Here is a 13,889-nt window from a genome sequence, read left to right as displayed (position 1 = left end):
AACAGAGCAACGAATCTTCGGTCACAATCAACAATGCTGAAGGGAAATGTGGAGGGAAGGAAAGAAAGATGAGGAAGATGGAGAAGAAATTCGCGAACAATTGAACTCTACCCTGCGTTTCAAATCAATCGCGCAATATGCAACTCATATAGCTTTTTCAACGTCGGAATTTGGACAAAACCCACCGGAATTTCAATTAAGGTGTCTAATTTAACAAAAAGTGTCTTAAAAGATGTTTATTTGCAAAAAAAATTTTAAAAGGTGTTTCTTTACAAAAACCGAGTTTTGAAAGGTGTTTGTTTACAATTTTCCCTTAATATAACAACAATAAATAAGACTTCTTTTATCTTTAAAATTTATCTTAAAAATATCATATTAAAGTGTGAGAAGTCCAATTCCTAACACCCCATCAGAGTGGGACTCCAAACCAAGAAATCGCCGACTTACACCACCATTTCAACCATCGAACATCAATGGCGATCAGCAAGAAATCACCGAGTTCTAGATACTGATAACTCAAGTAACAACATAAACAAATTAAAAAATTATTTGTAAAGGGCAATGAGTAAAACCCACGTCAAATCCCAGATCAAATCTTCCAATTTGCCCACAAAATCAATACCCAATATACTACAAATTTATAGTTTCTACTGTTGTTTCTGGGGATTTTTGACGTAATTTGAGAATCCTGGCAAACGTAGGAGGCCTTAGTTTAAGGGCAAGATCCTTATTGAAGCCTGATTTTGTACTAGACGCTGAGGATCTTCATCGTGGAAGCCGGCGATGGTGCCTTCGTCGCTGGTTTTCCTCTTCCATGGCTTTCTTCCTTCCTACTTCTCTTTCTTCTGCGTTCCGTCGCTTTGTGTTCGTCTGCATTTTACTGGGTTTTGTCTTTCTTCTATATGTTCTTCCAATTGAACAGGTTTTCTTTCTTTTTCTTGGTTTTTGTTAGGGATATTAATTTTATGATTTTGATTGCTTATTGAATTTGAGTTATCTTATATTGCTGCATGATTATTTGGAATTTTGATTTATTTTTTGATGATTGAGATTGGTGTTGTGAGGGTATTACTATTTATGCTTATGTTGTTTTGTAATTCGTTATGTACAAAGCTTCAGGCTACACCATTCAGTCATTGGAACGAATCGTGTTAATCAAACTGTAATGACCACATTTTTTTGTTGGTTATGTGGTAAGGATTATTCGAGGACAGAGGAGAGGGGAACTGTTATTCGTGGTGGTTGAAAAAAGCCTTTTAACCGCTAGGCCAATCTATAATTCTCGTAACGACTATAGTACTAACTAAAAGGTTGACGAGTACAAGGTTTCCATGAAATTATAATACTCATGGAGACAGTTAAGGCATTTGATGAGGCAAGGGTATAATTGTGTACATTGGGGTTAAGGTGTTTCTTCAAAGGGCTCTTGAAGCCTAAAAGGGAGAGAAAATAATGGGTATTTTTGAGAGTATCTTATAGATTGTAGAGTCACTATAGAAGAGTTTCCTAATGTTATGTTTGGATGAAGGAAATGTAGCGATCGAAAATAGAGGGGAATAGAGGGATGACATATTCTAAATTTGGATAACAGAAAGAAAATGGGAGGGAAATAAAGGGATGGAAAAGATATTCCTTCATCTGGATAGCAAATGGATAGGGGAAGGAAATGAAGGGAAGATAATTGAAGGAGAAAACTCATTTACTTTTATCCTCTTGACATTGGAAAGTTTTCGAAGAAAAACACCATGAACTTCTTTCACCTCTCTTTCCCTTCTCTTTTTTTCCTTGCCTTCTTAAAATGTTATCTAAATATATTCAAAGAGCTAGTTACGAACTAGAAAATCATTGTGGATGGTGTAGATTATAGTTTGTTTATTCAATATTATTGAAATCTCCACAGGCTTTACTAGGATTGGTAAAAAAGTTGGTTGAAAAGTTTTAAGAGGGGAGGGGATTTGTAGGAGATGGAGCATTGATTAGCTATTTTGGGGATTTATACAATCTACAAGCTCAACCATGTTAGTTCTTGAGGGTTTCTTGGGATGAATATTAAGCAAGAGCGAATTTCGAGAGTTCATCCACTATTGTCTATGTTCACTGAACAACTGGAAAACTTTCCAAAATAGCTCTTCAATCCTCTCCCTCCCTTATTTTCTACCAAGACACTTCAAGAGCTGTAAAAACTTAAAATGATTAAACTCTTCGAAAGATCACTCAAATCAACTTATGTCACTTTTTTCCTGCCATATCTTCTATGAAGCAATGAAATATCATTGGAAATATTTTTACTTGTAGATGGCTAGATCTTTATTAAAATCTCATAGCTCTCTATGGAGAGCTCTCAGAATGCTATAATGGGGCTTTCAATGTGACTCTTGCTTTCTCCTCCAAAGCCTTTTGGAGTTTTCAATATACCAATTCGAGGGTGGATCATATACAAGTAGAAATATTATGTGATATGAGTAGTAAAGCTAGACTTCCCTTATTGTCTTTGGTGTTTCTTGTCTATTTACTCTGTTGAGGGCTTTGCACAATTTTTTTGGGAACTAGACATAGATCTAATTTCTGTATTTCCAATGATTTACTTTGCTTCTGATCACCACTTTGTCAACAACAAATGTATTGTCCCAATGCCTGAACGGAGGTCTCATGAGCTCATTTAGATAGGGTAATGTGGGTTGGAACTTGGAACCTAATTTAATTAGGAAGAAAGAGTGCCTCAAATAAGTCAAGTTGAGGTGATTCCCTTGGGCACAACTAAGCATTTGAAAAATAAAATAGATGCTTTGAGTGTTTGAGGTAGCAAAGCACAAACTAAATAAAAATAAGGGTCGAATGCACGCCACCTTACCCTAAACAGAGAAACTGATTTTGATTGACCACCCTTAATTGGAAAGAGCCTTATCTTGATAACCACTTTAAGTTGCAACTAGTTTCTTTCGTATTTATTCCTTGGTTTTCATGCATTGTCATTTTGACAATTAGCGCTTATGTGCTAAAGCCAAGTTACCCTCTCATTAATTACTCCATTACCTTCTTTTTCTTTAGAATTTTACCATTTATAGCTTCTAAGATAGACAAGGCAAGAGAAATTTGAAAATGGGGAAAATTCAATGTTTGAGAAGAAACATTGCACGACGTAAAAACTCTACGAGGATCTGAATTCTGATATGTGACTAGAAATTAGAATGTAGTCCGTATACCTGTGATGAATATTCGAGTCAATGATTGGATGGAAAGCAACAATCTTACAGTGCTATATACTGCTATCACTTGAATCATCACAGTTTTACTTCTGTTTCTGATCATTATAATTTTGTTTATCACAGTATCTGAAAGATTTCTTGCTATGGGTCAAAGAGGATCTTGGCCCTTGGGGTCCTGTGGTATTGTAAGTTACTTTGACTTCTGTTGCTTTTCTATACACTGGGTCACAATAGAAATTTCCTTATATATGTGTGCGTGTGTGCTCACACACATGCACACACACATATTTACACACGCACACACACACATATATTTACATGCACACTCAAACACATTGATGATAGTGAAGTACTTAAAAAGTTAGTACGAAGTTACAAACTCACTCAAATTACATTTGTTTTTATCCACAACATAACTGAGGCTACTTTTGCATACTAGGGCTATTGCTTACATCCCTCTCACGGTCCTTGCAGTTCCTGCATCAGTACTTACGGTATAAAATTTTTCTTGATTCTTCGAAGTTTACAATTCTTGAATTTAATTATTGTTTTTGTTGTTATATTTATTATTATTTTTGTTGTTGTTGTTGTCATATTACTATTACTATTAGTTGTTATTATTATTATTATTATTATTATTATTATTATTATTATTATTATTATTATTGTTATTATTATAACTATTATTATTAATATTATTTATTTATTATTATTATAAACATATTTCATTTCAAAGAAGGAAACTTTACAAGAAGTTGGTAGGGAGCAACAAGCCGGACACCCATACCCTTTTGAATACAAAAAGTGTTTTTGGCTGCTATTTCTTACTTCACTGTTCTTTTTTTTTGCACCACAATAGTTTGATTGAGCTAGAGGCAGCAATGCTCTGATATTTTATGTTTTTGTCGCAATATTCATTCCAATTCTTTTTTAGTTTTTATTTTTATTCATTCAATTAATTTAAAGAAATAAATTATGCAAACAAACTATTTTTCTTTCTTTGTTCTTCTGCACCAATATATGTTTGGTGTTAGAATTTTATTCTCATTCACTGCTTATGTGACCTTATGGTCCTGATCTGATATTTTTTCCCAGCTTGGAGGTGGTTATCTCTTTGGGTTACCATTAGGTTTTATCGCTGATTCAGTTGGAGCTACAATTGGTGCTACAGCTGCTTTTCTTCTAGGCAGAACAGTAAGACTTGGATTTCTTGTTGTGCTTATTACTTTGTAGACACTGCTTACGTGCTTCCTAATGTTTTCTATGTGTGTACTTCATACATTTCTAAGACATACTTAGATGCTATAACTGACATCAAATTTTTTTATATGATCTATGATCTAAAAATCTGCTTCCTATGTTTTTGAATTCGTTTCAGATCGGAAAATCTTATGTTATGTCAAAGCTGAAGAACTATCCCAAGTTTCAGGCAGTAGCCATTGCTATTCAGAAATCTGGATTTAAGGTAATACGGTTTTTCAGTTTGGTTGAATTGCTGGATGCATGCATGTAAAACCCCCTCTTTTTGTTTGTCCATTATAAGTTACAACTCGAGTCTTGGCGATGTAACAGTAATGAACAGTGGTTTGAAAATTTTCCTACCTGATGAAAATATTAGGGGGACTTGATTCTGGTCATGTAGAAATTGTAGAACTATGGCTCAAAAGCTGGACTTCAGTATATTTGATGTCATCATGGTTTTGAAAATGGTCAAGTTTGCTGTGGAGTTTCTTGTTGATGTGTAGTCATGCAGAAATTTTTTTGTGATTTTTCTGTTTAAATTGTGATGTTATGGAGGTTGCGACTGTTGGTGATGACAGGGGGTTACAAATGGTTGTGGAGGTAGCAAAGAACAATAAAGAATCAACGAAAGGGAAAAAGGGCGACATACTTTAAGCTTAAATATATATTAGTTTGTTGTCACCGTTTCCCCCCCTGCATTTCTATAGCTTTCTTTGAATTTGTCAAGCAAGCAAGTGTTAGAATATTAAAACATATTGTCACCAGTGGCTAATTCACCTTGTATAGCAAGAGGTGGCAACTAGTGAGTGCTACCCTTGTTTTTGGAAAAAGAACATATTTTTATATTGAATTAAAAATATAAGATTAATAGTAGCTTAGGTGTAAGGCCTCTAAGCAGGTTGTAAGAGGTTAGATTGCAAAGCTTCTAAGCTGTAAATTTAATGTTTTCTTGTTAATTATTCTTTCTTTTACACCTATGAGTCCATTTTTTCTTGTGTTTGGTATTTCTTACCTTTTTGGCTAGTGATTTTATAACTATTAAATTGATGTTTATGTTCCAATATACATTTGGTGGGTTTGTTCCCTTTAAAATTGTAGCATAAGTGCCATTTGACGCTACCCCTCCTCCAAATTCCTATATCCACTGGTGATTGTAACAATTGGGTGTATGAAATCACCAAATTTATGTAATTTTTTCCTGAAGTGATGAGCTCATTTTCAATGGTTGTACTGGTAGATGAACAAATTTTGCTCATTGAGCATAACACTGATTTTGATAATCTAAAATTATTGTTAGAGATTATATATTATTGTTGGGGATCGGATATGTATTCGTGTCAGGATAAAACAAAGATGTCTTACTGAACAAAGATGGGATGTGCTCAGTTTGAAGGTGGACAAAATACGATAGGAGTAAGATATGGGTTGAAGCGGTTGGTATTATGTATTCAGAGTCAAGTTTCTAAATTTTGATATAGAGCCAGATTTGTTATCCCCCTAGATTCAGCTTTTGTTTATAACCGAGGTTTCATCTAAATAACCATCTCTAGTCTCTTTGTTATGGTAGAGATATTAGATAGTAATATTTTTAAGGAATCAATACATGAAATCTGTGGTTTACTATGTCTTGCTAGCTAACTGAATACTTATGTCGTTTGAGCTGTATATATTCTATTATTTATATGTAATATCACCCCTTTTGTTTTTTCAGATAGTTTTGCTGCTTCGACTTGTTCCCCTCCTTCCATTCAACCTGTTGAATTACCTTCTGTCTGTAACTCCTGTTAACTTGGGGTCTTACATCCTGGCTACTTGGTTGGGAATGATGGTAATGTACTCTGCTCTGAGTGACCTAGTCCTCCTCCTATTCCCTTTTAACTTTTTGAGTTGATTCTATTGTACTATTTTCTTGACAAAAAGAGAACATTGATGGGGGAGAGGGAAGGAGAGGTACATGATTCACTATAAATGCATTAATTTCTGCATTTGTTTTCCTTTGCAGCCAATCACATTCGCTTTTGTATATGTGGGAACAACATTGAAAGACCTTTCTGATGTTACACATGGATGGAATGAAGTTTCGACCACTCGATTGGTATGGCCTTTTTCCATTTTTTAGTTGAATGGTGCATATTCAGTTTTCAACAAGACATGTTTTTTACTGAATATTTACTTTTGATTTCTATATATATATACTTCTGAGAGAGTGAGCAGCGCTGGTTATAGCTATTAAGGGTTGTTTGGTTTGCTAACTTTTAAGTAGGTAATGGAAACAAATAACACATATCGTTTCTGGTTGTTTGTTGATAAGAAAAGTGACAGAATTTGTTGTCATAAGGTAATAGATGCCATTACTTTGTTAGAGCTCATAAACCAGTGGAAACAGCAAACCATCAACTCCCATAAGTCAATAAGTGATAAAAGTTGGGATCACTTTTCTAAACCAAACTACTTGGGTCAGTGGTTAGATGAGAGAAAAAATAAATGGGAATGAATAACTGTTTCCATTACATTCCTCTAAGCCAAACTAATTGTGAAAGTAATGGTATTAAATTCCAATCCTGCTCTTTATCTATTTCCGTTTCCTTTCCATTACAGTAAAGTAATGATATTAAAAGTTATTCTATTGTGTAAGAGGAATACAAATTTTAGGTGTCCTCATGCACTATTGGCATGCATCTGATCTGATCTCACTATCTTGTTGCTGCAGTTCTTTATTGGATTGGGTCTAATTGTATCCGGTGAGTCTTTACCATCTTTAATTTGGTAATATCAGTTTAGTGCCAAAGTAGGGGAAAAAATTTGATGCGACTTACATTCCTGAATTAGCTTTACTAATATTCCTCGTCGGTGTCATATTATGCAGTGATTATTATATTGTCTATTACGAGAATCGCTAAAGCTTCGCTAGACAAAGCATTAGCTGAAAATGCTGATAGTAAGTGCTGTTTAACTTCCGATGATACATCAAAGCTTCCCACTGTGAAGGAGTCGTCACCTTTAGAGCTTTGGCAGCCTCTTGTTATCAAAATCGATCCTTCTGGAGAAGTGTTTGGGCAATGAGTTATTTGTATATTCATTTGTTTCAAATAGGAGATAAAAATACTAAATTGTAGGGGAAAAATACGGGGAGGGCAGATTCAGCAAATATAGCACACTGTTTCTGCATTTCGTAGCTGATCTGCAACCAATATGTTAGGATTAAGGCTTTAGCTTTGTTGTTTCTGCATTTACTTGGTTGTATATTATAGTGATTTTGTTCTCTTTTCATTTATCCATTGTTAAATTACATGAAAGATTAAAAAGTAGTGGCGATACTGCGGATTTCTCATCTTAAGGAAAACCAGAAATAATTTTGGGCACTTAATTTATGAATTGTTCCTTATCCTCTTCGACTCAAATAATATAATAGAACATAATATCATGAAACAGGGAGTATATTTTGTACATTAAGATTATAGGGCTAAAGAGACAAGAATGGATGAGACATTCCAATTTCCATCTGCCGAAGTAGACACTAGAGTCAAGACAATAATCTAAATTCTTTCATGTACGCACTAACCAACAACACAAGTGTGTTAAACAACCATTTAGCATTTTTAAAATATTTAAAGTACTCCAAATGTTTAACTACTATGGAAGTTACACGTATGTTTGAAAAGATTGAACCATGAAATACACAAGAAGCTCATTTCCTAGCATTTCTACCCTTGCCGATAATCACTTGTAGAAATCAAAATCAGTGTCAGGTTTCTTCACGTTGGATCGATAACCCTTTTCAAAATCCTTCGGCAAGATGACATACCGATTCTTACGGACAGCATGCATACCTGCTTCTTGACAAATTGCAGCAATCTGCAAACAGTCCCAACAATTAGATAATCAACTATCACAATGAACAAAACAGAATGTATAATACCACATGACTAAATACAAATGAACAATGGTCTCAAAATTAATTAGACGAGAAAGCAATATAGGTTTATGCCAGAAAATAGTCAAAACAATAGCTTTCACGTTCTTTTTGGTAACACAAAACCCCAGTCTCATCGGGGTGAGTAAATTAGAAAAGATGTTGCGAGCAATCCAATCCATCAGCACAAAATATTACAAGGTAAGTATGACAGCAGATAATAGGGCAAGAATATCAAATTACAAAAGTACAAACCTCAGCAGCACTGATCTTGTCTGGACGAGAGACATAATCCTCTAAGTCTACCTCATCACTCAAGTTCATCTTGGCCGTACACACCTGTAAATAAAAAGATAATAACAGGCAAATGAGAAATTCATACATATAACCAGCCACTGCAAATCAGTAGCCGAAATCATGTCTACATTTCCAAACTCCAACTTACAAGAGGGAAATAAAAAACAAAATGTTTACAGATCCCCTCAACCCCAAACAAAATAACTCCCCTAAATAGAGAATGCGGTTGAAGGAGAAGGAAATTATCTGACAAAATGTACCTGAAACACAAGTCTCTTTTGACGCCTATCAGGCAAAGGAAACTCAATTTTCCTGTCTAGCCTTCCAGGTCGTAGCAATGCAGGATCAAGAGTGTCAGCTCGATTAGTAGCCATGATAACCTTAACGTTCACTGTTTGGTCAAATCCATCCATCTACGGAAGCAAAACAAACTTAAGTGAATACAAATATAATGCAGGGGATGGCAAGATAAAAATAAAAGTAAGGAGTCCATCTTAGGCCCTATCCTCTTCACTTAAAAACAATGATACTTGGTAATAATACTATAAGTATGACCCCCATTTTGTTGGGATTAAGGTTGTCATTGTTGTAACTTGTAAGCATAACATCAGTTCAGCAAATATGAGTGGAGTTTAGCAAAAGACAAAATCAGTTCAGTATAATAAGTTTGCTCGAGTAAAATTCTCTAAAAAAAATTAGAATGTTCATAGTAGTAAAAATTTGCGACTGCAGAAATGATAAATAATAGGAAATGAGTAAAACTAAACCAAATTGAGCAAAACAGGTTCAGCTAAGATAATAATAAGTCTTGTCACTAGTGCAGTAAGATAAGTTCAATTCAGTAAAAGCTTGCAATTATTTGCAGCTCCAATGAAGAAAAATAAACGGAGAATCAATATTATAGAACTAGCTCAAATGCTCAACTAAATACATTCAGCGAAAATGACGTGAAAAGAATAGGACTTCAGCTATATTTCATATATTGCTAAAAATACCTGGTTTAAAAGTTCCATAAGAATACGTTGAACCTCCCTATCAGCACCGGTCTGAGCATCAAACCTAGCAGTAGCAATAGCATCTACCTCATCAATGAAGATGATCGCTGGGGCATTCTCTTTAGCAAGACGAAAGACATCACGAACCATTCTGGGACCCTACCAAAGATAGAAAAACAAATCAGCGAAGTTTCCAGGATGAGTCCAAAACATTCAAGCTGAGCAAATCAGTAGATGTGAATGTGATGCTTAACCTAAGCTAACATTTGAATGCCTCTTATCATGTTTAAGCACATAGCATAGAGAGGCTTTTGGGTAAAAATTAATGATGGTGTTAACGGTAGAGGTCGGATTTACATGCATATTTAAAATAACATATGAATGTAACACAAAACCTCCGCTCTAAAATCACTTTGAAACTTTTTTACAATGAGTAAGGCAAAATTAAAAGAAAGACCCTACCTCACCCAAGTACTTCTGAACAAACTCAGAGCCAACAACTCTGATAAAAGCAGCAGTAGTATGATTGGCAACAGCCTTAGCCAGCATTGTTTTTCCTGTGCCAGGAGGGCCATAAAGCAAAACACCCCTAGGTGGATCAATTCCTATTTGCTTGTATAAGTCATGATGAGTCAAAGGTAACTCAACTGCTTCACGAATTTCCTGCTTCTGAATGTCACATCCTCCAATGTCCTGAGAAAGTAAATGTCAAAGTGAAATCAAGAAATGTATTTTGTTTTTTTTAACATTAACAAAGACTAGGACAAACCACACCCACAGACCACAAACAAAGAGCACAATGTTAACCAGGTTAAAAAGATCAATGAAAGAACCATCTAACAAACACCAGGACAATCCACACCCATAGACCACAAACAATGAACAGAGGAAAAAACAAACACAAAAGATTAACATTACAAGAATGTGCTACAAATAGCAAGAACAAAAGGTAAAAATCCATCCAATTCTCAGTGTATTGGTATGCTAGACAGGTATGACAGCATAATTCGTAACCTAGTCTTGTCATCTATCAAACATTGTCTCACCAAACAATTCAAACATTTTGAATAGTAATTCACTGGTGACAACATCACAAACATGAAAATGAACTAAAAGGAAGTGATATGGATATTAAAGGCTAAATTATGAAAAAATTCTCATCTCGAAGAAACCAGATTTAAATTCACAATTTACAAGCTTAACAATAGCAATGTAAGCAATTTCCCACATTAATTGTTTTAGTTCATGTAACAAAAACCATATTGTTGTCTTGAAGCTTTGGTATTGTTGTGCATTTAGGAATTAGGAGTTAAATCTTGATTTATATAATTGTATTGGTTGTGATGTAATTTCGTAAGTTTGAGTGGTAGTTATTCTATAAGGATGGTCTGTGGTGACTAAATAGATGAAATGATCACTGGAAGCAAGAAGGAATGTATAGAAGTAAACCTCACAAAAATTGCAAGAGTCCTCAAGTAGTTCTGCACACCTATGTTAAGCCAGCTAACAAGTCCACAAAGCAAAGAAAATCACTAATTCCTTGTATATCCGTACAGTATCAGCATGATCAGACTACGGACAACATAAATATTGATTGCAACAGCTTCGGATGTTCTCGAACTTCTCTCTAAGGTAGTTTAACTATCTCAAGTAATCCAAAAACAAGATGCCCCTTCGTAGTTGCTTATGATTGTTCAAGAAAGTTTCTCATTAGAACGGGGCTGGGTTTAAATTTTCAAAATTATGTTGAATGTTATTTTCTTGACCTCCTAAAGCAGGATTCTTTGTATTTGAGTGTCTAAGATTTGAAGAACCCTTGGAATGGGCATTTTAAACATGTAAGAAAACCCTAAGTTGGACAAAAACAAAGTTAATCAAAGCAGTGCCATTTTAATGAATCTAGAAGTCCTCCTAAATAAAATCCAAACTGATTGAAGCCTTGGAATTTGAGACGTTCACCCAATAATGCAAAAATGTGTTTTGGTCACAATTTTGGGGGTGATGAACATGTTTGTTTTACATCTTTTCAATGCTCTACTTGATAGATTCAAAAACCTTTGCAACTAGGTCAATAGGAAACAATACGGCCTTATTTTTCACTATGATTCGCCCTAAGTTGAGATTGTGAGAAGTCAAGCTAGTTTCAACCTTACTACAGAATTTAATTATAGAGACACCAAGCTAAGATTACACTTACAGTAATACAACAATGTCAAAGTTATAATCTCAACAATATAAGATTTTCTACATAAACCTGAAAACACAACAGGACAGATCTTAAAAACAAAGATTACACTTTATTCAACCCAATTTAATATTAATCTAAACCAAGAAAATTTGTTTCAATAATTACCCACATAAATTCTTTACTATATATTCAAATCTACTATCATGTGCTCTTGCAAATTCAAATTCTCACCTTGCTTGTCTTTCTTGTAATTTAAATCATATTTGACCTACCTCTTTAGTCCTAATAGTTCCAACCTTTCATTCTTCTAACCAGAGCATTTTCATAATTTTGGAACATTATCAAATCAACACAATAAATTCTCTTAATTTGTCTTTGAATCCAATACTATTTCTTATGTTATCAGTTCATATTATTATATCCCTTAGAATATCTCCACTCATTCATTTTAGCATACACACACTAGCTACCTCCATCTTTTTATAATGATCTTCTTAAATATTGACTCATATAGTCGTCTTGTTCTAATGATAGTACGCTCGAAACTTTCCTTTGACCTTAGTGATACACCAGGTCACAATTTTACAATATTACATTTGCATCAAACGCAAATCACAACTCTCCATTTGAGCCACCCACATTGAATCGTTAGCTTAACATCTTACATCTTTAAAAACTCACTTTAAAATTAAAACTTTTGGTTCTAATGACTGCCTTCCACATCTCTTCACAATAATTTTTTGAACTGTTCGATAGGAGTGTATTCTAGTACACCTATTCCTAGTTCCTACCATTCACAATTAGTAGTCTAGTACTAATTCATTGCCAAGTTGACACCTTAATTATCATAAAATCAAAAAACCCTAAAATTCATATCTCAAACACGATGCTTCAAATCAGACCATATCCCTAAAATTATAAATCCACAAATATGAAACTAAAATTCACACCCAAGAAACTGAGAAAGAACTCACATTATAAGTGACATCAGGCTTCTCAGATTGACTCAAAAGCGAAATACTGGAATCAGCTTCAGGAGGAAGAACATCAACCAAGGCATTCGAATGTCGGTGAAGAGCAACAGAAGCAGAAGGTTTTAGCAATTCACGATTGATAGTGCTAAGAATCCTAACATAGTAATTACTTCCAGTAGTAGACCCCACAATCCCATTATTCTGATCAACCATCTCCATGAATTGACCAATAACAAGAGGAACAGATTGAATTCTCTTAACCTCTTCTTGCGCTCTAAGATGCTCTCTCTTGAGATTTTTGAGCTCGTCTTTAACGTATTCTTCTTGAATGGTTACGAATTCTATTCGTTTCTCTAAAGATTTTAGTGAACCGTAAAGATCTTCTTCGGGAGAAGAAGAATCATCTGAAGATGGAAAGGAAATTGTTGGAGGTGGCTCAGAAGATGATTGTGGTGTTGGTTTAGGGTCTAGCACCATAGCTGATGCCGCCATTGATGGTGGAAATGGAGGAGAGAGAAAATTGAAAGGAGGGTTCGGAGTTGGAGTACCAACCAAGAAATCTAGAGAGAGAAAGAGAAGAGGTAGGAATCGGAAATATGGAATCACCGGCTTTTTATAGGAGTGCGTTGTAGTTGGTTGTAGATATCTTTGTTTTGTCGGAAGAGTGACTAAAAAATTGAAAAAAAGAATCAAAATATGATAAATATATTTTTAAATTAAAGAAAATAAAAATATTGATACAACCCTAAAATAATTAATTAATTTTATATAAATTAGTTTATGATTTTTAATAAATTATACAAATAACAAAATAATAAATACTTGCTTTAAATCAAATATCAAATACAGTCATATAGAGTATACCATAGCCCATTCATTATTGTTTTTTCGTTTTAATTTTCACGTTTAAAATAGTAAAAAGAGTGGTTTTACTTTTTAATTGTCACTTTTCAAATCATTATATTTTGAATAAATTTAATTATTTTTATTAATTATATAACATATACCATATGATATTAAAAATCAAAAAACAAAAAAAACCACATTAATACTAAACGATTCCTATATACTATT

The 13,889-nt window shown here is 34.1% G+C and overlaps 2 protein-coding genes across 2 annotated transcripts; one reads left to right on the top strand and one right to left on the bottom strand.

Moving 5' to 3' along the window:
• The first annotated feature begins 381 nt into the window (after positions 1-381).
• On the top strand, positions 382-7,655 carry LOC130814023 (uncharacterized). The gene is made up of 9 exons (XM_057679996.1): positions 382-922; positions 3,330-3,391; positions 3,646-3,700; positions 4,302-4,400; positions 4,585-4,671; positions 6,160-6,276; positions 6,451-6,543; positions 7,159-7,189; positions 7,315-7,655. Exons 1-9 carry the CDS (start codon positions 815-817, stop codon positions 7,509-7,511), a joined length of 849 nt encoding a protein of 282 aa, XP_057535979.1. The 5' UTR covers positions 382-814; the 3' UTR covers positions 7,512-7,655.
• A 143-nt stretch (positions 7,656-7,798) lies between these two features.
• On the bottom strand, positions 7,799-13,638 carry LOC130814022 (26S proteasome regulatory subunit 6B homolog). The gene is made up of 6 exons (XM_057679994.1): positions 12,816-13,638; positions 10,116-10,346; positions 9,654-9,812; positions 8,919-9,071; positions 8,617-8,700; positions 7,799-8,303 (listed from the first exon to the last, which is right to left on the bottom strand). The coding sequence occupies exons 1-6, from the start codon at positions 13,305-13,307 to the stop codon at positions 8,169-8,171; spliced, it is 1,254 nt and encodes a 417-aa protein (XP_057535977.1). The 5' UTR covers positions 13,308-13,638; the 3' UTR covers positions 7,799-8,168.
• Positions 13,639-13,889: the final 251 nt, after the last annotated feature.

This window comes from Amaranthus tricolor, chromosome 5 (assembly GCF_026212465.1).
Source record: "Amaranthus tricolor cultivar Red isolate AtriRed21 chromosome 5, ASM2621246v1, whole genome shotgun sequence".
In the NCBI taxonomy this organism is placed as follows: Eukaryota; Viridiplantae; Streptophyta; class Magnoliopsida; order Caryophyllales; family Amaranthaceae; genus Amaranthus; species Amaranthus tricolor.
The sequence above is the reverse complement of the archived record's forward strand: the minus strand, read 5'-3'. Positions and strand labels throughout refer to the sequence as shown.

Excerpts from the sequence above, each read along its gene's own strand:
- LOC130814023 (XM_057679996.1), top strand. The coding sequence starts at position 815 with ATGGCTTTCTTCCTTCCTACTTCTCTTTCTTCTGCGTTCCGTCGCTTT. Across the intron at positions 3,392-3,645 it reads CCTTGGGGTCCTGTGGTATT|GGCTATTGCTTACATCCCTC; the intron begins GTAAGTTACTTT and ends TTTGCATACTAG. Across the intron at positions 7,190-7,314 it reads ATTGGGTCTAATTGTATCCG|TGATTATTATATTGTCTATT; the intron begins GTGAGTCTTTAC and ends CATATTATGCAG.
- LOC130814022 (XM_057679994.1), bottom strand. The coding sequence starts at position 13,307 with ATGGCGGCATCAGCTATGGTGCTAGACCCTAAACCAACACCACAATCA. Across the intron at positions 9,072-9,653 it reads TTATGGAACTTTTAAACCAG|ATGGATGGATTTGACCAAAC; the intron begins GTATTTTTAGCA and ends TTGCTTCCGTAG. Across the intron at positions 8,701-8,918 it reads AAAAGAGACTTGTGTTTCAG|GTGTGTACGGCCAAGATGAA; the intron begins GTACATTTTGTC and ends TTTTATTTACAG.